Here is a 26,718-nt window from a genome sequence, read left to right as displayed (position 1 = left end):
AGGATGCTTGGGACATCAGGGATGTTGCTTTAGCATTGGCGCGGGACCCGCCGGGACTGATGAAAAAGCTCCATTTGCTTTTGCAATAGCATCGAACTAGTAAGTGATGGATGCTCAGAGTCAAATGTGTGAGCTCTCCACAATAAACCAAGAGATTTTGAGGAATAAAGGGTTTTTTATGGATTTGTAGGAAAGCGTTACCCACAAGGTCCTTCCAGCCCAATCGAAAACCTCCATCCCCTCCTGTTACAGGAGAACCTACTGCAAAACCAACGTTCAGAGGTGCTAAACCCCGTCCTACCTCCAGATATCACCTCCTGCACCTTGAGACAGCCGAGCAGCTGGGAACGGAGTACGGAAGGGAGAACGTGCGCCACTTTCAGACAGAAAAGTTGTTACAAACCCGCAGGTCTGCACCCAGGGCAGAGCTCGCTGCAAAGTTCTGGGGCAGCCGGATCCATGAGGGATTCGGAGACAGAGATTCTTGCTTATCTTTTAGAGGTGGGAGGAGGTTTTTGACAGGTGCTTCTGGTGCTTAGGAAGCACAGACAGACACAAGGGATCCCACTAAACCTGACACTCACCTTCCCAAGGGGAAGTGGCTCCATACGAGACACATGAGCCCTTTGCAAAATGAATCCGGCTCCAGACCTCAATTAGTTGCATCGAGAAATGTTCAGAGAAGGCTGGGAAAGGGGCACGAGCAAGGTTAACCAGTTGCTACGTCCTTATTCATTATCGCAGCCCTAATTGCCAAACTGGCTTTTCCATTCAGCGGAAATCTGAATTCCAAAGTTTCTCTTCCACCGCGGAGCGTTTTCCCCTCCTCGTTCGAAGTCCCAAACACAACCTGGGCTGCTGGCATGCGTGAGATAAGATGTTTCAGCTCAGGGTTTGCTGGAAAGCCCCAGAAGCAGCACGGACACCTGTGTTGTCCCACTCCTCCGGCCCAGCGGACCCTTAGGGCACTTGAGCCAGCGGCACGTCGCACAACCCGCTCTCGGTAAACGCCACCGTCATCAGAATCATTGTGGTTGGAAGAGACCCTCAGGATCAAGTCCAACCATAACCCAACCCTGGCACTGCCCCATGTCCTTGAGAACCTCATCTAAATGCCTTTTAAACCCCTCCATGATGGTGACTCCAGCACTGCCCTGGGCAGCCTGTTCCAATGCCCCACAGCCCTTTGGGGAAGAATTTATTCTGAATATCCAATCTAAACCTCCCCAATGTGGCACCTGGGACGACTCTGATGAGTCCGACCACTACAGATTTGCGACCACCGTGTCAGGATTCAAGGCAAAGTGTCTGCAAGAAAGGTATTTTTCAGCTTCCCGGTGTTGCCAGGCTTTGATGTGTGATGACCGCAACGAATTCCGGAAGAGTAAGAGATGCAGGAGGACTTTTCAAAATCTAAAAAGGAAACTGCCTCAATCTCACATTCAAATATTAATAGCCGTGCTTTAAAAGCATCTGATAGCTTCCAATGGACAAAGCTTAAATTTAGCCAAAGGAAGTCAAAACTCGGGCTGTTAAGAGGGATGCTGAAATGTGCGCATTCAGGAAGCCCTTCCTAAAAAGGGAACCGCCACATTAAAACAACCCCAAGTATTTTTAGATAGTAAAATATCATTCTCCGGAGATGACCAGTAAGGCAGCTTTGAATGCATGCAGGTTTTAACTGAGTGTGTTGCAGTAATCCATGGTTTAGTTTGCAATTCAAAAGCTCTGAAGTCAGAGATTCCTCAAGTTCAAAAGTTTGCCGGACTATCCTGACTTTATAATGAAGCTGCCGACCACCGTCCCTTAGGTGCGAGGGACCTCCATGTGCTGCACTTTTTGTTTCAAAAGGACATTTTCAGACGGATGAGGCACCTCAAACCCACCACGTTCCTTTACAAGATTCCAGAACGAAGGGAGAAGTTTTCCTTTGCTGTTGGAAAATTAACCTGACAGCTTCAAACATCCCCCTGAAACAGGGAGATGATTCAATATGAGATGCGACCCCAAGGCGCAAGGTGCTTTCCGTGCAAATAGGTGTCAGTTTTGTATCATTTTGCACAGATAAGTCACTTATTAAATACTTAGAGTAACTGAATATTCTAAAATATTTCCATTTATTTCAAAGGAGGCGGCTGCAGCGCTCATCCGGTGTTGCAGTGCGGCAGCTACGAACAAACCTTTCCGTACAATGAAGCAGGACGTGAAGGTTCGTTCTCATTTAATAGAATTGTTTTGGTTGGAAGAGATAAGATCGCCGAGTCCTTGCCACGGGGCGACCTGTCAGCTCAGCTCCCAGCCACGGCAGCGTTTCCATCAAGGTGGCAAATCCGTGTGGGATTTCTGAAGATTAAAGCGACCGCAGCAGCAGCCAACACTGTTTGCACTCCCTCATTATCCAGGGGTGTAGACGTCTCGCGTTAACCCACACTCATGTGGCCTGGGGTTACTCTGGCTCCTGCGGGGAGAAGCGTCGAGCAGGGAGTTCCCTGTGAAACACCCGATCTTGGCAGATTGGTCCCATGGCATTTGGCCACGGGGCCATGTTTACATCCATCCGTGTGACGAGTCTCGCTGAAACGACCCCGGCCTAACCGCCGGCTCAACACCAGCGCTGTGCAACCAGCACGGAAAGAGTCTCTGCGCAAAGGACACGGGTACACACAAAGCGCGAGGAGAGTGTGAAAAACACGCTCGGCGTAGTTGATTTAGCACGTGTGGAGCAGCAGATAGCTCAGCTACATTGAAAAATATATATGCAAATATTGACTAGACTATGTAAAAGACTCGGTTATTTATACCACCTTCCTTTTCCTTGCTCCTATCCCCTGACAAGTAAACAGACTGCAAGTTGTGCAAACACGCAGGCTCCATCCTTCATTCGAGGTGCGCTTGTTTACAGAGCAAGAATTAAAACAAAAACCCGAATCCACGGCTGTTCTATAAGTAACGACTCCCCCTCCCTGACTCAGTGTGTTCTGTGACTCATCCCGCGCGTGGGCTGCGGAGAAATCGCCTTCCCGGGATCCTCCAGCGCATCGCGCTCTGCTCCGAGTTCGTTACACGTGACATCCAGCCGCCAGTGTCACCTCCCGTCCCAGGGCCGAGCTCTTGCACGAAACTCAACGCGTGTTGCCGCCCGGGTGAATCACACGTGCCGGGCGGGACTGTGAGGGAGCGGGGGCCGGCGTGACTCATCCCTTGGAAAAATAAGCTACTACTGAATCAAAACTGCAGGACTCGTTCACGCTGTCACTACATAAAATCCCAGAATGTCAGGGGTTGAAGGGCCCTGGAAAGCTCATCCAGTGCAATCCCCCCATGGAGCAGGAACACCCAGCTGAGGTTCCACAGGAAGGTGTCCAGGCGGGTTTGAATGTCTGCACAGAAGGAGACTCCACAACCTCCCTGGGCAGCCTGGGCCAGCCTCTGACACCCTCACCCCCAACAAGTTTCTTCTCACATTCAAGTGGAACCTCCTGTGTTGCAGTTTGCACCCATTGCCCCTTGTCCTGTCACTGGTTGTCACCCAGAAGAGCCTGGCTCCATCCTCCTGACACTGCCCCTTTCCATATTGATCCCCAGGAATGAGTCCCCCCTCAGTCTCCTCTTCTCCAGCTCCAGAGCCCCAGCTCCCTCAGCCCTTCCTCACACAGGAGATGCTCCACTCCCTTCAGTATCTTTGTCACTACACAGGAGCTTGAGCATCAGCTCCAAAAGGAACCTGAAAATTAATTCCTGCACATCTCCTGGTCACTGCAGGGAAGTCAATGCTTCCCAGGAGCATGGTGAATTATTTGTTTGTGTGGAGGTGTAAGATTAAAGGGCAGTTTCCTGATTGCCTGGAGATGTTTTTCAGCCATGGTCACGTCCTGAGAGAGAGGAACGGGGCTCCAAACAATGCAGTAATGCTCATGCAGCTGTGGGCTCCCCGGCCTTGAGAAAAACCTCAGGGGGCGAACATACTTCGGGGAGAAAAACAGAGTTAAAGCTTTGCAGAGATGTTTGCCTCAACTTCATGAGCCCCGTCCAGCCTGGCCTGGGATGTCTCCAGGGATGGGGCATCCACCACCCCTTCGGCCAACCTGGGTCAGTTCACCACCCTCATCATAAACAACTTCTGGTTGGGAATACACAGGGACGTGCAGGAGGCGCAGTGGATTGCAGCCAGAACCCCAAATGGTGGGATGGGCGCAGATAAAAGCGTGGCCACCAGAAAGAGCAGCTCGAGCCAAAAGCTGCTGAAGAGCGAACATCAAAGACAGGGAAATACGGGCACTGCTTGCTGGTAAATGATGAGTTCCCAAAAAAAACTTTGGAAATGTTTCCCCATGAAGTCGTAGGTGAATTGAACCTAAACGAAAGGTTCTGGAATCTTAAAGGCCCAAACTGGGTCAATAAGCAAAAAGAGCCCACGAGACAAAGCCAATGCAACCGCTAAGACCTTGGTGTGCTGAGGGTGGCCCAACAGGCCTCGCGGGGCTCCTGCGAGCCCCGTAAACTGCTTTATTCACCCCAAACCAAGCAGGACGGTCCTGCGATGCTGCTGGACAGTTTGAGCAAGGCAAAAGCTTCACCTTTTGGGACAGGGCCAGGAAACGCAACCATCTCAGGATCTGTTTGACTGTGGTCCAAATAGAATATCTCTGCTTTGTTCGGCCAACACCAGCGTCTCCACCCCAGTATTTAAGAGGAACCAGACACCCAAATGTCAGCCTGCGGTGGGGATGGAGCTTCTCAGCTCCTCATCCTGCAACCGTAGGGCTTGATTATGCCAGATTTTTTAGGAGTGACAAGAAGCGAAGTCTTTACTCCACAAACTTCACAGGGGACAAAGGTGTCCAGGACGAGGGGAACAGCCGCTCCTCAAAGAGGGTCAGAGAACAAGAGCCGATTTTTGGGGAATACCCCAATTTTAGGATTGATATCCACAGATTGTGCCACCACCAGTCAAGTGAGACCCTGGGGACAGGCCAGGGCAGGACGGATCTTCTACATCAGGACGTCCGTGTGTGTCCACGTGGACTTCACGACAAAAAGAAGCAACAGTTCTGTAGGACACCAACATCTTAAGAGAACTGATGACAGAACAACACAAACCGTTCGCAAAGACACTGTTAAAACTACTCCAATCATCTTGGATCCTACCCCAGATTACCTAAAACCTAAAGGAATCTTCCTCCTCCAAGACGCCCTACGGACTGACCATCAGGTCTTTGACTTGGTGCCTGCGCTTTGCTTTCTTTCTTGCTTCAGCGCCTGCATTAAGGTAAAGCGGTCATATGCTATTTTAGGTTATTAAATATTGAATTCCCCAGCGAGGCAGAAGAAACCAGCAGATGGTCACGGTGCAGCAGGCCCCGGTCTCTTCTGCTGGGGGGCAGAAAAGTTCAAGGAAGAATCAAGAAAACCCGCTTCTATAGCAAATATCGCCCCATGTAGGGGGCAAAGTAAAAAATTACAGGGGGTTATCAGTTTTTTAATACAGGGAGGCATTGAAAGATCAGAAATAGCCTCAATTCTTGTAGAAGAGCATCAGAGAAGCCTGTTAGTTGGTTCTTCTGAGCCAGAACTATTTCAATAGCTATTTCTGAATCCATTCGATATACCCGCTGGTATTGAGCGACCCTGAGAAGCACCAAAAAGAGCTACATTAATACAGTTTAGATGCCTTCATCAAACTTTGCACTGTGTATTTGAATCTAGCGTGAAATTTGGCTCAAGATGGACGAGACACAAGAAATCCGGAGCTCTCCTCAGCTAATCCAAGCCGACTCGTGATCTTCAGTGGAACCGCGTGGCAGCCGATGTTGATGGAAGGAAACAGATGCAACTTGGGTGCCTTGTCAGAATGTCTTTAAACACCCATTTGATGGAGCATGTGGAACTGGAAGCCACAGAGAACCTGCGAAAGGAAGAGCTTGGAGGTTGTGCTTCTTGATCGGGTATGTTGCAACCAAGTCACGGCCAAGCTTTCTGCAGTTTTTAGCATCCAAGACCATTTTCTCGGCACAAAATACTTCCCTCCAGGCTCGGCGACGCTAGCGTGCTGGTCCCAGCTTCACATGGACAAATGAAGTCTCACACCAGAGATGAAATATCTTCTTTGACACAAAGACATGGTACAAGAAGTTTCCTACTTGACCCATGTGTGGCAGAATGCAAACCCCCTCTTCTCTCCCCCTCCCTCCTTCGATATGGAAGGAGTAGACACATCTCCCTCTCTCTCTGCTGTTTGAGGCTGACAGCGTCTTTTGTTTGGCCACAGAGCCCCTGGCCAGGACCGTCAGGAGAAGGCAGTGCCGAGGTGCCAGGGAGCTGCTGGGCGCCCGCGGCCAGTGTGGGGGATGTTTGGAGGCTTCAGGGGCATGCACAGCCAGGGTGGGGGTGCAGAGAAGCTTCTGGAATTCCACAGTCAGATCTGATCAGGCTATAAAAACGGGATTCTCGTCGAGGCTCCACCCCTTGTGCGGATCTCTTGGAGTTGCGAGCTGAGCCGCTGCCGTCCGGAGCCACCACCTCCTCCCCTCCCCAGGATGGAGACTCCACTTGCCTTGCCACCACGGGTGTGAGTAAATTAACCCTCGCAGGACTGTGAGTGTATCTACTTCCCGTGCACATTTGCACGCATACTTTCCGTGCTCACTATGAGCACGTGTATAAATTAACCCTTGCAGAATCGCGAGTGCATTTTCCTCCCGTGCTTCCACATAAGCACGTGTAATATTCTGTGCACATTTGCACGTGTATCAACCCTCACAGGATTGTGAGTGTATTATAAATTTACCCTTGCAGAATCGCGAGTGTACATTTTCCGTAGTCACTACGAGTACTTGTATCCCTTTAAAATAACCCCACACCGTGTTCAGGCAAGTGTGTATTCCTCCCGGACTCAGGGACGGTTCCGGCATTGTTTTGGTGAAGCCACATGCATGCACTCTGTGGATCTCCTCTTGTATTAGTTGCTGCCCCTTAATAATTTACTCAACTGATATCCAAACCTGTATTCAAGTCACTTTTGGAGTGCTAAAACCCTGTTTCTCACCAGTTTAATAAAAGTTGGTTTGGACCCTGTTGTCCCTTAAATTAACCTCGGGGTGTCTTCGTGACACCATGGTAAGCCAGTCCCTTCCCCCCTAAGTTTTCATACAACAAGTACCCAAGAGTAATATATTTTAAAAATATTCTGAACACCCAAGAAAAAATCACTGTTAAGATTCTTCTCATTAGGCACAAGACCCTTTTCCTCCAAACACTGCAGCTGATGACAGTTTAGACTTCTCGGAGACCATCTGGTTGTACCCGCAGCTGACGGCAGCAGTTGCGGCAACGCTGCTCCTCGTCTCAGCCCGACGGTGGGAGGTTTGCAGTCAGCCCGTTTATTTGGCAGGATTAATTGGCTAATTTATCGAACAGCATGTCACACGCAACGCTACTGTTGTTCTCATCTGAGTCATCCACACCATGGGTTCCGACGCTTCTAGTCTTTAATTTGGCGAGTCTAATCTCAAATAACCAGTCGCACTCACTGGAAGTTCACGCTGGATGGCTCAGCAGTTGAAGCTTTTAAGCAAAGACCGTTAAGGGGAGCGCGGGATTAACAACATCACTGAGAACAGACCCACCTATTTCCCCCAGATTTGGCACATATTTAGCACTGATGTGTTTTAACTGACTTCTGCTAATTCTCCACGTGGTGTGCAGACACCAAGGGAAGATCTCCTGGTCCTGGCGCTCTGACTCCACCAACATTTACTTTGTTCTGCTTCCAATTTCATGGAGGGAGCAGAGATGCAGCTCCCATCCTCCACCCGAGCTCCTGGCCCCTCTCCAGTTGTTTTAGCGAAACTCCAGCACAGGAGTTTCCAGTGGTGTTGTCTGAGTTGGCTTCGCAGGGTCACGAAGAAATTAAAGCCAAAATCTAAGTTTTTTGGTTTGTGGGTGTTTTTTGGTTGGTTCGTTGATTGATTTGGTTTTGTTGTTTTCTTTCTGGAGATACTCTCAATCATTGTAACTGTAATTTTCTTAGCTATCTCTACGTGTTAAATCTCTGCTTCCTTTTTCTTATGTTTTTCCAAGTGCCCTAATATAACTGTGTGCTCAGAAGAGCATTTCCACACCTTAGTTTTGAGCACCCACTCTTTCAATTGTGTTATTTACTTTCCTCCTGTATGTAACACAAAGAGGATGAGAAATGTAATAAAAAAACGGTAACGTACCTCTGTCATTTCCTTCATACTGTTCTGTCTTTCCTTAGGTCTTTAGTACATATTGAGAAGCAAATCTTGGCGTTCCTCATCCTTTTGGGCCTTCGCTAAGCCCTGCTGTGATTTTCCAGTTATCTTTATTATTATTATTAACCTACTCGGGGCAACAAGCCCTCACTGTTCTAGACTCTTTTACAAACCCAGAACAGCAAAATCACCTCTGACTTCATGTCTATTTTGATATGATGTGGCTCTACGAGTATATACCATAGTCCCTGGGAGGTGAGTCCATGGATTCATTGGGAAGCATTCTGGCTACATCCTCCATTCCTTTCCTTTGTGAGCTATGCTGTTGTCCACTGAGGGCTCTGATTCACAAATAGACCATTACTTGGGGAAACGCGCAGATGCCCTCTAATGAAAATAATGCATCTTTTAGCCCCTTGCAAAACAGGATGCCCTTAAACACAACAGGAGGCTTCTCATCTTGACAAAAGTCGGCAAAGATGACGGTCTAGGATGAAGGGAAGAGAGATCGTGAAGACAAGATCTCTGCAGCACACGCAGAAACCATAGAACCACCCAATGTCCTGAGTTGGAAGGGACCCACAAGGGTCATGGAGTCCAAGTCCTGCCCCTGCACAGGACACCCCACAGGTCACGCCAAATACCGTGTGCAGCATCAGACGGGGCAGAAATGCCCCGGGTAGGGAAAAAGTGGCGTAGGATGAAAAGTTTGGGTTCATTAGGGACGGGAGAAAACCCATTAAAAATACTTAATCTGACCAAAATAAAGCCAACATGTGATCAGTTGGAAAAGTCCTCACTCACACCTCTAAGAGTGGTTGGAAGTCAACAGGTGTAGAAAAAGCAGACTGGGATTAATTCATGTGTCAGTAGAGACAGAGATGAATCAACCCAACTCAAGTAGGGAGCAAAGAGCAAAATTCAGTGTATTATTTATTCTGTGAACCTACTTTTGATGTATTTCCTACACAGGCTTCGGCAGAAACACCCAAAGTCTTAAAAGCGAATTAAGTGATGACATTAAACTATCAGGAGCTTTGTGCACCCGCACAGGTGCTACCAGCAGAATACAAAATACTTATAAATGATTTCAATGGGTTTAAAACAAAAATAACAACAATAGTTTAGTGTTTCCAATGGTGACAACTTACTTGGTTCCTGCATCCCAGATTTTGCAGCCTGGAAGGAGCAAAGAAGCCACAAAACGTGGAGTGCAACTCCACAAAATGAAGGAAACTGATTAGAAACATTAATTGGAACAAGGAAAAATACAGGATGATTGCTCAGGTATGGCCTGTTATGAGCCGTTATGTATCTTCCACTCTGTATGTTAGAAATATGAAAGCACATCCTCTGCGAGTAGAAGGTACATCCATCCTGACCAAACACGAAAATAGAATCAGAAGAAAGTGTAGGAAAAGAAATTCCGGTGATGTAGGAAATTGCCAAAAGCCGGGTCAGTATACGACGAAGGCACAGAAGGAGCGGCGAAGGTCTTTGCTGCAGAAAGGTTTCCCGGTCACGGAAATGTATACGGGTTTAAAGAGCGACCATAAATTCAGGGCAGAACAGGCCAAACGCTGTCAGACACCAGCTCTTCTACATCGGGGAAATCAAGAGTTTGCCAGAAAGATAATAATAATTAAAAATATCTGTGCTATTCTCCTATTTGCTGTAAGTGTTGTCACCAAGACGACACTGAGCTGGGTTTGGGATTTTGCTAAATACCAACAAAACAGTATTTCAGGTTTTTATTGGAAACACCCTACGTTTCTTCCACAATTTCCTAAGTTTTAAGACTCTATTATTTCTCAAATCTGTCATTCAATACATCAATAACTTTCCCTCCATCAAAGCTTTACAAACACAAACACAAGTATTTCCCACATTAATCAACCCTCATTTCTAGGCCTGTGTAATCATCCAGTATCATTATGACGTTCTTCTGACCAAATCTCTTCCAAAACTTGTGTGGAGCTAAAAGGATTTGCCCAGATCAGTAATTTCAAGCCTGAGTTGCACAACAAATATGATTTAATAAAGAAATGGCAAACTTTCTATAAGCTTAAGGTGGGTTTACTCACCCGCACTCCCGAGTTGTTTATAAAACCTGTATTCTAAATGAAGCTGCGGTGCACGTGATTTTATGGGTTCCTACAACAGAAGAAACAATAGTCAGTTAAAATCAGTTTGACTGACGAAGGTTCCACCCTATATTTGAAGATTTACGACTGCACATAATGCTTCAAAGTCTCAAGGCAAAACAGCCTAGATTGAAAATCTATTGGACGCCAATTTAAATAAGCAGAGAACAAAGAGCAATAAGACTTGCGATCTGCACTCTGGAGGAGAAATAACCTCATTTAAATGAGAACAAAGCTCATTCACCGCAGAGAAATTGCATTTCTCGACTGTTACTCATCTGCGCTTTACGCACAGAACGTAACGCGCGTGATCCAGAGAGGCGTCAGCACGCAAGGAGATAAAGCTCCTCAAAGTATAAGGTTGACATGGAGAGGATTAAGAGACTTGAGTAATTTCATTTTCAATAAACCCGTGCGCTTGAGACGTGGTTTCACCTGCTGCCCTGAAACATTTGAAGGCGGAAATAAACCCTGGGCTCAATTCTTGTTTGGACGTCGCCTTTTGAGGAAATAAATACTATGTAAAATTCATAGCACCAAAATTAGAATTTCAATTGAACAGCCCTCGATTTGATGAACTCATCATCTAGAAGTCTGCCCAGAAAGGAGACCCTTCAGTCCCACGCAAAAAAAGGTCCCTTTGTGTTTCACATCAGCTCCGACTCGAGAGCATCTTAAACACAGACAAGAGTTTAAGCCAACGTCCTCGATCCGGTGCAATAGCTCCACGCTAAAAGGCTCCTTTTTGAGTCAGAAGGAGGATTTTTGAACAGGAATTTGGGCAACTCGACTTCCAACCAAGCTGCTCATCACCGTTTGCCAGCAAATTGCTCCTGGTTGCTTCTCCGTCTTCTCATGTTTAAAAGCTTTGGAACTCAAATAGAACCAACGACTTAGAAAACGATGGTGAAAATTATTCTGAAGGCAAAACTGAACCTGTACTGAAGGCGAATAAAGCAACGCAAAACCAAGTTTGTTATATAAGTTGCATTTAAATTAAGATAATTGTTGGTGGCGGCTTAAAGGAGAGACACCTGCACAGCAAAGGGAACACAGCCTGTTCGGCAAAGAGTTTATTTATGCAAAGAAACTATTCGGATAAAGGTAGAAGGATTAATGTATTGTTAATATCAGGATGTGAGGCTGCTCGTGAGGAAATAAGGGCAAATGAGCACAAGGTGCTTGTGGACCCCAAGCTCGGGATGTTTGCTGGGTCGCGGCAGCTCCCGAGGTGATGCTGGCACAGCTGGCTGTCCGAGGGCTGGAAGATGCCGGCAGATGCCGTGTTTGTAGGGAAAATAACGGAATTGATACAGCCTGACGTGCTGAACAACTTGGATCACTTGGGAGCGCACGGACGAGGTGCCGCGTCTGCACATCAACGGGCTGGTTTAACGTGGGGAGGGAATTCACAGAACCACAGGATGTCCAGGGTTGGAAGGGACCTGGAAAGCTCATCCAGTGCAATCCCCCCATGGAGCAGGAACACCCAGCTGAGGTTCCACAGGAAGGTGTCCAGGCGGGTTTGAATGTCTGCACAGAAGGAGACTCCACAACCTCCCTGGGCAGCCTGGGCCAGGCTCTGACACCCTCACCCCAAACAAGTTTCTTTTCACATTTAAGTGGAACCTCCTGTGTTCCAGTTTGTACCCATTGCCCCTTGTCCTGTCACTGGTTGTCACCGAGATGAGCCTGGCTCCATCCTCCTGACACTCGCCCTTTATATATTTATAAACATTAATTCCTACTGTGTGCAACTCGGCAGTAAAAACTCTCAGATTAAAGAAGCAAATGGTATGTCAGAAGCCAAACTCCTCTGTGAATTCAGTCAAAGAGCAGGACAAGGAGCTACATGTCGACACCACAGGCCAGTTGGTGTTTTCCACCCCCAGCAGTTTTCCAAGACGCAGCACAACCATCAGCCCTGAAGAGAAACCAGGAGACACTTCACAGCGTTTCCCGATCAGCTCTTTGGCTTCCGTCACATCGTTCCCTCCTTTTTCCAGCTTTGACATCACCATAGGAGGCGCGAACAGCTGAAGTGGTGGTCGCAGAAGATGATTTTACACGGGTAGAAGGATCAGAGCAGTTTTGACTTGGTCCAGCGATGCAGATAAAAGAGAAAACGTTGCCTTCAAGCACATTGAATGCGGCTACTCGACCGCTAGTCCGTGAATTATTTGAAGGATAAAGAAAATCACAGTGAGCACAGGCATGAGACAAACATATTGGCTGCTGCTGAGGCTGAGTAATTCTCACTCCTGGGGAACGCGGTCTGAAATTAGGAGACCAAAACAACCCCATCTCGTCTACTGTTCCCTCATTAATGTTCTCAAAAGTCGAGCAGGGACGTGAACGCCTGGATGGCAATTCCGGTCCTTCCAACGTGAAAAAACCAGGGGCTGTTAAGCATGAATCACAATAGGGCAAATAAAACCAGCATGTGTTGAAGAGCAGTTTGTTAACACTCAGGTATTTTGAGGAAAAACAAAAAGAAGAACAAATGCTACTGGAAAAAATTAGTAACGTTAAGGTAGGAATAAAGGTGATAGGGCTAGTGAAAGGTTCCGGCTTACTGGGCGCTGTTCTGAGAGGTCCAGCATCCTCTGGACTAATACAGCTGCTTTATTCCTGGATTATTCCTTCCTTACACCTTCCAACGCTGTAACTTTGTGGGATTATCTTTGAAAGCAAATTAAAAGCCTTATTGATTCTACAAAACACCTCGTCTGCATACACGGCGCATTTTCAGATCTGCCTAAAACGTGAGCACCCGTCCTGCCCAAGGTGGATCCACACCAACGACACCCTCGGTGTTTATTTATTCCAAGGAATATCTTCTGACATTTGCTGACAAATCAAAAATAGCGTGGTCAGCAGGACAAGGGCAGTGATCCTTCCCCTGTGCTCTGCATTGGGGAGGCCACACCTGGAGTGTTGTGTTCAGTTCTGGGGCCTCAGCTCAGGAAAGAGATGGGAGTGCTGGAGCGGGTCCAGAGAAGAGCAACAGGACTGGGGAAGGGACTTGAGCACAAGCCCTATGGGGAGAGGCTGAGGGAGCTGGGCTTGTTCAGTCTGGAGCAGAGGAGGCTTAGAGGTGAGCTCAGCACTCTCTAGAACGACCTGAAGGGCAGTTCTAGCCAGGGGGGATTGGGCTCTTCTCCCAGGCACTCAGCAATAGGACAAGGGGGCAGGGGCTTCAACTCTGCCAGGGGAAATTGAGGCTGGAGATGAGAAAGCAATTCTGTGCAGAGAGAGTGGTCAGCATTGGAATGGCTGCCCAGGGAGGTGCTGGACTCACCGGCCATGGAGGTTTGTAAACTGAGATTGGCCATGGCACTGAGTGCCGTGATCTGGTCAATGGGCTGGAGTTGGATCAAGGGTTGGACTGGATGATCTCTGAGGGCTTTCCCAACCCAGTCCATTCTGTGATTCTGTGACAGGTTTGAAAACAAGTCCCTCCTGCAAAGCTCGGATTATTTTTTAATCTACTGCGCATCCCATGAGGAGAACACTGGAGAGAGAAACCTGCGGCACCTGAACGTGAGCGGAATTAACGCGTCGAGCCCAACTTGAGCTTCTGAAATCTGAATTACTCCTGTCATTTGGCAAAAAAGCAGCGGTTGGGCAAACAGGCACGTTGGCTGCTAACAGCAAATCAGCGTGACAACTTTAACTTCAGATTTGAGGGTTTGGAACTGCGATTGAAGAGTGGATGGATGAGAGAAAATCACAGCAAATTGGAAAAGCTCAGATTGCTGGAAGGGAATTTCAACCACTGAAACACCCCCTTTTCCTTTTGATACCATTTAGGTATCAAAAATGTTTTGCGTGTGGAGGAACGTGTTATTTCTTTTTAGTGTTCTCAAGAATTTATCTTCATTTAAATAAGCTATTCTAGCTGAGGGGGAGAGCAGCATTAAGCTCAAAGTGAGAAAGTTGCTTTTTATCTGAGTTTTCAAAACTAAGTCCAAGCCACTCAAGCACATTAGAAGCTTCTACTTACCAGTTTGATCGCTACATATTCATTGGTGTAGAGATTTTTACCTGTGAAGGAAAAAGAAAACTCTTTTAGTTGCACATTCAACACTCCCAGCTCGAGACACAGGGCAGCCGGGCGGCACCGATGCCCGTTTTACTTGTTCTCAGCTCCCCACTGAAGTTCATCCCTTAACAAAGCGTAAATGTCAAAATAAAGAACCGCAGCAGCTCACCAGGGCCGGCAAGCACTATTTTCCATTCAGCATACGATAATTGTGTTTTATGGCAGCACTTAACGTTCCATGTGTTTGAGGAGGTATCCCAGACACACCAAGTTTTATTATCCGCACGGCACCAAAAAGAGTCTGGGGAACAAAACACGAGTTGGAGCATCATTTATTTCAGAAACGTCTTCAATCTGCTGGACGTGGAATGATTTTATCCTGTGAGCTACAGGGAGAGTCGCCAGTTTAACCGTGCTACCCATCAAAGCAAGGCGGCTTGTGAAAATAACCCTTGGACCAACACGCAGCTTCTATTTCTTCCCCTTGGCGCAGGCAGCGCACAGCAGCAGCCCCCGGAACTGACGCGGCCAACGACAGCGCGATACGGGATGTTAAAGGACACGCTAAGAGAACAAAATCCATCCAGGCACCTCAAAACCAGCTGTGTCTGGTTTGACATGAGCTCTGGTGAGCGCAGGAGTTAGGCCGGGTTTAAGTGGCTCCACAATGTGAGATGGCGTGTGGTGCAGCCGGAGGGGAATTTTCCCTCCAGGAACCCGCCTGGTGTTTGAACCAAACCCCGGGCACCCTGAATGACACGTCAAGGAGCATCTCACAGCGTGTTCTGAAGCTGCCACTTATCATCTCAATCAACACCTTCTGGTTCATCCGCCTCGCGCTTCCAGTGATGGCTCCCTCTTCACCTCCTCTACGTGGCTCGTGTTTGACAGCAACCTCTACTGCAAGAGATCTCAGCGGGGAAGGATGCTCAGACCTGATCTGTCCCATCATCTCTGCCACCTGAGCTCCTCCAGTCCCCGCTGAGTAGGGAAGACTCCACCACACAAAGCTGCCTGGGGTTTGATACAGGGAAAGCTGAATTTCTTCGCTTGTCGTTCCTCGCACCGCCACAGCACATGTCACCCTTTCGAGTGGCTGTATCGCTCCAAAATCCGGCAGCGATCTCTACGGGAGGTTATCAGCGTCTAGTCGTGGCATCAAGCTTCACCCAGCTCTACTTCACATTGATTTTCTAATCCTGTAATAGATACCGATGCTCAGAAGAACTGACCAGCTGTTGAGAAAGTCCAGGACAGGGAAGGACACACCATTTTTTAATGTTATAACAGCTTCATATTTTCTGGAAACAAAGGAGGTTTTGCAGTCGCATCAGAAGCACTCGGGGGAGAACGGGCAAGGACATTAAGGGAAGATGCCTAAAAACCACTTAAATTACGTGCTCCGGATTAGCGACCAGCACAGGAGTCACGTCAGCAGCTCGTCCACTGACGATAATGACTGGACTCCCAGTTTGAGGACACGGAGCCAGGCCAAGGGAAGCGCCCAGCCCAAATATATAATAAAGTGAGATGCTTTAAACAGAAAAACTCCATTTAGTGCTGTTCCCTGCAGACCCGCGCTGCAATGACCTCCACTGCAACCTCCCCATCGAGAGCGATGACCCACAGACCTTCTAGCGACACTTGTGCTCTCCTGCCGACGTAGGAGAGCGATACTGGGGAAAAAAGGCTCTTCCAAGCTTGTTTCAGAGCCACGATCCAGCCTGTTATGGTCTGGTTTGTAAGGCTGAGGACTAGACAGCAGGTAACTTTGGTAAAGAAATTCCCCAGCTAAAAAACTGCGATTAGCAAAACACAAGCCTGAGATGTCAGGCCTGCAGCCAAAGGTAAATGAACTAATTAATTCTTAGCTCATCATCTTCAGAGCACACACTACGGGGAGACTCTGAGCACACGGGTGCAGCTTCTGAACTCCAAATCCTTCCAAGGCGTTTGGTTTGACAGTGATGGCACCAAAGCAAACCCCCAAATCTCTCCACACCAAGACCTAGCCCTGGGTTTTGCTCTCCAAGGTGTAATGGTTTATCCTGCCTCCTCCTACAAGGCAGCACTGGTGCTAAGATGGAAGATTAAAGGCAGTTTTGCTCACAGGAGAACGCGAATCTACGTGGTAAAACAAGCCTTGAATAGAAGCTGCATCTTATCTGAGCAAGACCAGAGACGTGTGATACACCTGAGATGATACAACCGTGCTAACAAAAGCCTTTGGACCTCAAGCGAAGCTTTTGATGGAGCAGTGATTAAATTCAGACCTCAATTTTGGGTAGTTCCATCAACAATTATGGATCCAAAACAAGAAGCGACGCATTGAGTCACGCGGGAAACCCAACAAAACCCATTTCTCCAGCCGAATATATGGAGAGGAACCCAAGCTGATCCATTTCCCACAGGTCAAACACTTTGACCCTTCCTTGGAGCCCCTTGCTCGATGGACGATAGATTTGGATGACTGGTCAGGGCTGGGTTTGCTGAGATACGCTGAATCTTCACGAGACCTGTGCGTGAATCACGCTGGTGTCTGGTTTCCAGACCATGCACAATTTCTCTGGGGAGCACGTGAAAAGTCATTTTTAAATGATAACGGAAGGCGCTGTTTTTAAAATGCCAGATAAAGTTTGCATTAGAGTAAAAAGCTTTGGGCTCCGGTCTACAGCTCTGCATTCACATGAGTGCCTGGTCTATCTAGAACTAAAAGCTTATTTTACAAAATGCTTCAACCTAGTGAAACCAGAATTATTTTACATCACTATTTAATGTTTTACTAAATCAGGGGGCCAAAAATCACAGAATCCCAGAATGTCAGGGGTTGGAAGGGACCTGTAAAGCTCATCCAGTGCAATCCCCCCATGGAGCTGAGGTTCCACAGGAAGGTGTCCAGGCGGGTTTGAATGTCTGCACAGAAGGAGACTCCACAACCTCCCTGGGCAGCCTGGGCCAGGCTCTGACACCCTCACCCCCAACAAGTTTCTTCTCCTCTTTCAGTGGAACCTCCTGTGTTCCAGTTTGCACCCATTGCCCCTTGTCCTGTCACTGGGTGTCACCCAGAAGAGCCTGGCTCCATCCTCCTGACACTGCCCCTTTCCATATTGATCCCCAGGAATGAGTCCCCCCTCAGTCTCCTCTTGTCCAGCTCCAGAGCCCCAGCTCCCTCAGCCTTTCCTCACACGGGAGATGCTCCACTCCCTTCAGCATCTTGGTGGCTGCGCTGGACTCTCTCCAGCAGTTCCCTGTCCTTCTGGAGCTGAGGGGCCACAACTGGACACAAGATTCCAGGTGTGGTCTCCCCAGGGCAGAGCAGAGGGGCAGGAGAACCTCTCTGACCTACTGACCACCCCCTTCTAACCCACCCCAGGTACCATTGGCCTTCCTGGCCACAAGGGCCCAGTGCTGGCTCATGGTCACCCTGCTGTCCCCAGGACCCCCAAATGGGGAAAAATTAGATGTTTGAACGCTTATTTATCCCTGACATGGCCCACGGTTCAGGATTTTGGGTAAATCCAAGAAATAGTCAAACATGAGTCGATATATGGAGGTGGTTTGTAGGTTTGGCCGGTGAAGTTTACAGCCGTGGTTTATCGCAGCACTAGATTTAACGGGTTCAATCCCATGCTTCCTGAGCAGCGAGCACAAGGTTTTACAGCCAGAGGTGCCCGTTCTCAGGTATTTCATGTAACGCCGGAATTCGGATCAGCTCAGGGTGCAGATCCAGGACCCGGTCACCGAAGTCTTGCTATAAAATCTTCCCATTTCAGGCTGGAATACAGCTGTGCTGCTTCCAAAAGAATTATTCGTTCTTTGAGTGTTACTAAAACCATCCACCAGTGTTTAATTTCTCCAAAACCATGTAAAAAACAAGTGGGCACATTGTTCATCTTTGCAGGACAGAAGTGTTGTCAGAGACTTGTTTGCTCGGATTTCAGATGCGCTGCTCCACCTCTCCCCGGTGATAATCAGCAGCACATCTGCGCAATGCGAATATCTTAAGTTCTTAAAGCTCTAATGACCCACAAAAAGTAACAGGAGTTTATAAAAACATAAAAGAAACACAGCTTTTGAAGGACCTTACACTTACTTGCTGGTATCAGTAGGTACGGCTTGTTGGCCAAATCCAGAGCGCTACTTACTTAACCAGAATTAACAAAATATTTACCAAAAAAAGACCTGACAGGTATTGCTTTTTCCACAGTTAAAGCTGAATTTCTCTGTAAATTCACGTCTTCAGGAGTGAAATCTCTTCCATAAAGATGGCGCTTTGAAACTCCACGTTAGTCAGAAATGCCATACTGGTAAAATGTTGAGAGCAGTGACGAAGAAGAGCCATGGAAACGGGGTAAATGAAGTGGAGGGATCCACTAGAGTTGCTGAATCTCGAAGCAGAATCTGGATTACAAGCCAATTCAGTGTCTCCACGGGGATCCTGCAGTTGGGATGGCTTGGAAAATGCAATGAAATAGTCATGTTACGTTACTGGAAGGATCCAAACTTCTCTTTGGCTGCTAACGATGCTCCTGTTGACGAAGGTGGGAGTTTTTGTCCCTGCCCTTTGTTTCTCTCAATCTTTGGAGCATCTTCTGCTCCTGCAAATCGATAAAACTTCTCCGATGTAATCCTGAAACCAAACTGCCCATTTACCAAGATATTTTATATATATCTATATCTATATATATAGATAGATGGATGGATGGATAGATAGATAGATAGATGGATAGATAGATAGATGGAGAGAGATGGATTGACAGATGGATGGATAGATGGATGGATAGATAGATACATAGATAGATAGATGGATAGATGGATAGATAGATGGACAGATAGATGATGGACAGATAGATGGATAGATAGATGGATAGATAGATGGATAGATGGAGAGACAGATGGATTGACAGATAGATGGATGGACAGATGGATGGAGAGATAGATGGATGGACAGATGGATGGATAGATAGACGGATGGACAGATAGATAGATAGATAGACAGATGGATGGACAGATAGATGGATGGACAGATGGATGGACAGATAGATGGATGGACAGATGGATGGACAGATAGATGGATAGACAGATAGATATATATAGATAGATGGATAGATGGATAGATAGATAGATAGATAGATAGATAGATAGATGGATAGATAGATAGATGGACAGATAGATGGATAGATAGATGGATAGACAGATAGATATCTTCACGCTGAGGAGAAGTGGCACATCACACAGATGCAATAACCAAACCTCAGAACAAAAGGTGACATCAATTCATCTAAGATTACATAGATTCTAAGCAGGAATCTACAAAGATATTATCAGTAATTATGCGTTACCTGAAGCAATTTCCTCACCCATTTATTTATCTATCACCCCTTGTGCCTGACGCGCAAACGATTTTCATGTCAATTCTAAATCCACCCCAAGTTTCTATCGGCATTTCTATCAGCACCCTCGAGTCCGATCCATTCGGTAGGAGAAACGCAATCGCTTCAAGACTCAAAACCACCACGAGCTGCCGCTTCCGACCCCACAAACCACGTATGGGGAAGTCAGGGATGTGTAATTAAAAACACTGGCTGCTTCCCCCACCTCATTCGAATAACAACCATCATTTGTTGAGGAGGAGCGAAGGGCCCAACGCGCTGCAAAGCAGCGCGTTGGGCCCTTCGCTCCTCCTCAACAAACGATGCATTAGCGTAACCATCTGTTTGGGCGACCAGCTGCAAGACATGTGGTTTGAAGATCAACGAACCATGAAAAATAATGTATCAGGGGCCACCAGGGTGTTTCAGCGGCCGAGAAGCAGATGGGCGGTCAGCACAACCCACTCGTCGGGGATAAATCAGGGAGAGGGTGATGGGGCTGAAATTAGGGCACAGGGAAGGAAAAGTCTCACCCGTTATTTTAAGAAGGTGTCCTAGCAAGAAAATCAGAGGGAAATTTAGCGATCTAGGTAGCTAGGGAGATTTCTTTTCGCCATATTCAGTGGGAAGAACTTCTCCCAAGTAGCAAGTGGTAGGATGAGAGGAAACGGCCTCAAGTTGCACCAGGGGAGGTTGAGGTTGGATGTGGGGAACAATTTCTTCCCCAAAGGGCTGTGGGGCATTGGAACAGGCTGCCCAGGGTGTGCTGGAGTCACCATCCCTGGATGGGTTGAAAAGGTGTTTAGATGAGGTTCTTGGGACATGGGTCAGTGTTAGAGTTGGGTTATGGTTGGACTCGATGATCCTGAGGGTCTCTTCCAACCTAAACAATTCTAAGAACACTCTTCACTGTTGGGATAGTTGAAAATCTGCATCTTCGGCCTCTCCAGCGTATTCACTTTGATGTGAACAGAAACAACACAAAGTTACATCTGCTGAGTCTGAAGCTTCAGTTGCAGCAGCTCAACACTTGGGAAACCAAGACAAGCGCACACATTTTTCAAGCCAGATTTTTACACATTTATATTCTGGTGGCAAAATGCTAATCCGCACAACGCAGGCCACTAAAACAATTCCTTCTTACCTAGTCTGAGCTCTCCGAAGTTCCCGCACCCGATCTTCTTGCCCACTCGGAAGTTGGGTCCCACCATGAGAACGCCCGAGGACGTGGATGAGCCGGGGCGAGAGCCGTGCCCGCTCCTGCCCGCCATCCCCTTCGTCGTCCGCTGCCGTTCATCCTTCTCCCTGTTCGGATGGTCCATGATCTCAGGGAAATATCTCCGCCAGCGAGCCGGCGGAAAGGAATTGGAGTAGGCGCTCTTCTCCTTAAAATAGAAATATATATCCCAAAGTATCTGAGTCAGGGTCCGAGAGAGTCATGGAAAGGCGGGGAGTTCGTTTGGCACCGTGTCCAGTTTCCTAATGCATCTTGATAATGTACCAAAGGGTCGATGATGCTCTTGAGAACTCAATCAAGGCAGGTTGCTTTTGGTTTCTTACCTAGGGAAAAGAAGAAAGGAGAGATGAAATCAAAATCGCTATTTTAAAATACCGAGCAAGGAATGCACAGCAGGGCCAACGTCCAGAACTTTCCTGGCCTTGAGAAAATTAACAATTTTCTTAACAATTTTCTGATAAAAAGCCTGTATATATGTCTATAAAAAGACATAAAAGTGCTGCCTGTCCACCGCTTGCTATTGAGGTTATTGGGACTCATGTCACACATACCAACAAAAGCAATTTCAATTCCACCAGCACGTCAGGTGGAAACTGCCCGGAGATCACGTCCCATCTTTAAAGCACCTGTGAAGTGTAAGATTTGTTTTCTTCTCACCTCATACGTTTGTAAAGTATTACACAAACGCCAGAGAAAAAACAGAAAGTGGCAAATGAAAGGTGCCAAAATACTGAAGTGCTTTGGAAGCTGTGTGCATTTCCCACCCTAAAAAGTCAAATTTTATATCATTTTACAGTGCTTAAAGTTGACCTTAGATATTGAAACTAGTGTCTTAGAGAAAATTAATAACCAGAACTAGAAAAAATACAGAATCACAGAATGGACTGGGTTGGAAGAGCCCTCAGAGATCATCCAGTCCAGCCCTTGGTCCAACTCCAGTCCATTGACCAGATCACGGCGCTAAGTGCCATGTCCAATCTCAGTTTACAAACCTCCAGGGCCGGTGAGTCCAGCACCTCCCTGGGCAGCCATTCCAATGCTGACCACTCTCTCTGCACAGAATTGCTTTCTCATCTCCAGCCTCAATTTCCCCTGGCAGAGTTGAAGCCCCTGCCCCCTTGTCCTATTGCTGACTGCCTGGGAGAAGAGCCCAATCCCCCCTGGCTAGAACTGCCCTTCAGGTCGTTCTAGAGAGTGCTGAGCTCAGCTCTAAGCCTCCTCTGCTCCAGACTGAACAAGCCCAGCTCCCTCAGCCTCTCCCCATAGGCCTTGTGTTCAAGTCCCTTCCCCAGTCTTGTTGCTCTTCTCTGGACCCGCTCCAGCACTTCCATCTCTTTCCTGACCTGAGGGGCCCAGAACTGAACACAACACTCCAGGTGTGGCCTCCCCAATGCAGAGCACAGGGGAAGGATCACTGCCCTTGTCCCGCTGACCACGCTGGTTTGGGTACAGGACAGGACACCATTGGCCTTCTTGGCCACCTGGGCACACTGTTGGCTCCTGTTGAGCTTCCTGTCCCTTAGTCCCCCCAGGTCCCTTTCTGCCTGACTGCTCTCCAGCCACTCTGTGCCAGCCTGGAGCGCTGCAGGGGGTTGTTGTGGCCAAAGCGCAGGACCCGGCACTTGGCCTTGGTGAACTTCATCCCATTGGAATCGGCCCATTTTTCCAGTCTATCCAGATCCCTCTGCAGAGCCCTCCTGCCTTCCAGCAGGGCCACACTCCCTCCCAGCTTGGTGTCATCAGCAAATTTGCTGATGATGGTCTCAACCCCCTCATCTAAATCATCAACGAACATGTTAAACAGGACTGGACCCAACACTGACCCCTGGATCCCCAGGACACATAGGGGACTGTTTTCCTTGAGGGGACACTGTTACATTCAGAGTTTTCTAGGTCTGAAAAGAAGAGCGCTGAATAATTTCAGACCCGAGGTTTGTTCCGTGAGACGATGAAGCCAACCTGTCTGCTCCCAGCCATCCAAAACTAAAAGATAGGAGTTATTACCCATCTGCAAAGTGGTGGCATGGAACGAAAGCGTTCGCCCTCTTGAAATATGAGCGTGCATTGCCCTGCCTTGAACTGCGGTGTATTTTTATTTCTGGAAACTTTTGGGTCTGAATCGAAGGCAGAAATCATTCACATGAGATCCAAAAATGCAGGTGGTTGGAAATTCCAGTTTCTGAATACTGAACGTATCTTTAGCACAACTGATCACCCGCAGTTCTGTATGTTTGCACAGTTCTCCCCATCCTGAGCTTCCTCCCTAGATCTTTTTTTAAGCATTCTGCAAAATAGTAAAGATTAAATACAGAGAATGCACAACTTCACAATTACTTTTCACTGGTTTTGCTCGTATATTATTGGAGGCTTCTCTATCAGACAGAACTGGGAACAGAGTTCGCCTTCCCAGGAAGGATGCTGGTCCCTCCCCAGCAATAGGAAGACCTTGAGGAACTAATAATAGCGTAAAGAAACGCCCATACACGTGAAAGATGCTTCATGCATTATAACAACCCCCCAAACCACCCGTCTGCCAACACAGAAGCTGCAGCATCAATCTCCCGATGTGGTATTAAATAATGTGTGAAACACCTTTTGCGATCTAATCATCTCTGGCCCGGCTGGAGACAGAAGAGTTGGAGATGCTCACATACAAAAAACTCAGTATTTAGAAGCTTTACTTGCACCTCAAATTAAGGCAAGACTTAATTCTTCCAACTGCATATGGACGAGCAGGGAGCACCCGTTACAGGCAAACAGGACCAACTGGTTTTTGGTGGCGGTCGTCCCAACGTTCGCTGGTTTTGGGGCCGTGAGCGCAGTCGGGTTTGCTCGGTGAAACCGGGTTGCGATGATGACAATTCCGATGCTCTATCAGATACCGGAGAAGCGCTGGGATCTGACCCACCCCCAGGACAGACTTGCTCCGAAACAAACAACATTATATAAAAAATAGACCACCGCAGAAACTAAAGGAATCGATTGCTGAACACAATCAGATGTGAGGGTGACGGAGTGTTTCTAGGGCTGCAGCACTGAGAGAACCTTCGGCAACACACCTGATCCTACCAAAACCACAGAGGAGGATTCTTTCTTCCCCTGGAGAGCAAAGTCATTATTTTCATTAAGGCTGGATAATCAATAGGCAACGACTACAGATGTCACAAAAGCCTAACAAAAAGAGGCAAAATCTGACCGAAGAGACAAGCTGGCCTGGGAAATAAGATGTTAATGGTTATAAGCTACTGCATCTCCATCCTTCCCCCGTTCCCCAGCTGTACAAGGTCTCCCCAGGGAAAAAGGATGGAAAGGTCATGCCTGGCAGCCTGTGCACATTAAACATCCTTTCTCGCAGCTGAAAGCCTCCTGCAAACAGCAACGCGGATGAGCCATGGGAGAGGGAACAAAGCGTTTGGTAACCTCTTCATCACGGCCGACGCTACGAGCAGATCGTGCCTGTTGGAACATCCAACCGTGCGAATTTGCTGCCGCTACTCCCTACTCAACACAATAATATAGCACGAAACGCTGCTTTTGAGGGCTAAGAAAGCACAGAAGAACCAAAACGAGATTGTAATTTGAAGTCAGTTGCATTAATATTTCAAGACTGCTCAGAAGGCCAGGACTATTTCCTGCCGCGATTCCAACCTCGTCGTAACGATTTTCCTTCCTACCTTTCCACCCACTCAGCAAAATCGCTCTCGAAAGTTACTTGTATTTGAGCAAAGCTGCGTGAAGATGTTTCCCTGATGGTGACTCAGTCTGATTCCAGTCTGCGTTTCACTGCAGTGTAGTTGGAGACACGGGAACAGTTATTTAACAAAAGATGCAGGTTCAAAATGAAATTACTCAAAAAAAACCAACCCCAAACTTGTATCCTACACACTTTGAGACACTCAGGGCCTGAGATTGAAATCACGGCCTCATCTCCATCAATAAAACGGCAGCGCTGGAGCTATAAATGAGCTCCAGAAGCGTTGAAGGCGGTTGGTGTTGGGAGCGCGGCGCCAAGGAAGGTTCATCGCGCACCGAGAACTCGTTAGGGCACAGATATTGCGGATAGGCATCCAGTTTTCTCAATTAAGTGTTCAAGTTTGAAAGCAGCAGTGGTAAAAGACAACGCAAGAGTGAAGCCAGAACAATCCTCACTCCAGCTCTTCAAATGAAAAGCTCGTTTATCTTGCACTGAAATGTCTTTGACCTACTCGAGATACTCTGGAGACCCATGAGAAGAGCAAGAGCTGTCAAAGCTGCATTTTGAGGCACGATTTCCAAAAACCTGCCCAAACTGAAATAACGAATGAATCGCCCTTTGTTCAGCTCCAATCAAGCGGACTTAATCCCAGTCTGTGTGTGTTTCTGGTTCATGGGGGAGTCCAAACGCGCCAGAAATCAAACTGCAGATGCTCGGCGGATGGATCGTCACCCTCACAACCAGAACTGGGTCAGCCCTACAGCTCCCTTTTCCTTCTTTTAAGTGGAGACCTTCGAGAAAGCGTCATTTTCTTCTGAGATAGGCGATGTTGCCCTGCTCTCTATAGGAAAAGGAACCCAGTTTCTCAAAGCAACTCCTAAATTATCGCTTTAGGACCAGGCACGTGCCCTCTCGCTGTTTTCCAATGCCCACCCAGGCGCCTGGGTCCTATTATACTTTCGGTGAGTCTCTTGATCTGGAGACAAGATCTGTGCCTTCCCACATGACTTTAGAGAATATAAAATCCTAGAGGGTTCTCAACTGATGCGTTATAAGTGTACGGCTATGACACCAGCAGCTCCTGCTCTGTAAAAACTAGAATCATAGAATAATAGAAGCATTTTGGTTGGAAGAGACTCTGAGGATCATCGAGTCCAACCATAACCCAACTCTTGCACTAAACCATGGCCCTAAGAACCTCGTCTAAATGCCTTTTAAAGCCGTACGCAAGCCAAGGAAAGATGAAGGTGTACGTACACTGGTGGTGTTTTCTTTTCAGTGTCCATAGGAGCCTCAATGTGCTAGGAACGCCTGGGACAGAGAAGGGGGACGCTGGGATGAGGTGGTCACCATCCTTGTGTGGAAGGTGCAGCTCAGTGCATGGTGTCATTCCTGACCCAAAGACATTCACCTGCCTCTTCAATCAAACCTATTTGCTTCTTGCAGTCCTATATTCCTTTCTTGTGGGTTTTCCCAAATCTGGGGGAGAATATATGCATCTATTTCAGTTCTTCCCCTCCTCTGCTCCCTAACTTCTGGTTTAGAGGCCTCTTGCAGCCACTGATAACGTCTGGGGTTGCCCGGGGGGCTCTGAGATACCATGGGAGTTCACAGATGAGGTGCTGCTTGTGGCTTTGTCTCCAAGGGAAAGCAGCTGGCTGGATCGACACAGAAATCTTGTTTCTGGCTAAGCAAAGCCAAATCTACATCCATAAACCACTGGATGGAGTCCTGGTCCTGGCAGCTCTCTCTAGAGTGGCAAGGAAGGCCTTGCGCTGTTGGTGTTCCAGACCAAACCTTTGTTTTGGGGGAATCTCAAAAGAGCAAGCCTGATTGACACGGGGAGCTTTTTTCCAGCAGCTTGGTGAGCCCACCGGCCTCAGCATGTTTCATTTGTCTTGTTTCAGACTCTTTTGATGACATGCTTGATGGCCTCCTGCGATCCAATGGTAAAATGAACCTGTTTGACCAATTTGATCTCCTTGTACAACA

At 47.6% G+C, this 26,718-nt stretch overlaps 1 protein-coding gene across 5 annotated transcripts in view; it reads right to left on the bottom strand.

The window, feature by feature from the left end:
* The window catches only part of CSNK1G1 (casein kinase 1 gamma 1), a 94,860-nt gene that overhangs the window by 32,087 nt on the left and 36,055 nt on the right, over positions 1 to 26,718 (bottom strand). For 4 of the 5 annotated variants that reach the window (XM_071813702.1, XM_065847045.2, XM_065847046.2 and 1 more), the window contains 3 exons: positions 20,940 to 21,355; positions 14,385 to 14,425; positions 10,319 to 10,388 (listed from right to left, as the gene is read on the bottom strand). In XM_071813702.1, the coding sequence (XP_071669803.1) occupies positions 10,319 to 10,388; positions 14,385 to 14,425; positions 20,940 to 21,117 (289 nt within the window). In that variant the 5' untranslated portion in view covers positions 21,118 to 21,355. Of the gene's footprint in view, positions 1 to 10,318; positions 10,389 to 14,384; positions 14,426 to 18,594; positions 18,665 to 20,939; positions 21,356 to 26,718 lie in introns of those variants that run through there. The other variant, XM_071813704.1, reaches the window with a different exon arrangement.

This window comes from Patagioenas fasciata, chromosome 12 (genome assembly GCF_037038585.1).
Source record: "Patagioenas fasciata isolate bPatFas1 chromosome 12, bPatFas1.hap1, whole genome shotgun sequence".
In the NCBI taxonomy this organism is placed as follows: domain Eukaryota; kingdom Metazoa; phylum Chordata; class Aves; order Columbiformes; family Columbidae; genus Patagioenas; species Patagioenas fasciata.
The sequence above is the reverse complement of the archived record's forward strand: the minus strand, read 5'-3'. Positions and strand labels throughout refer to the sequence as shown.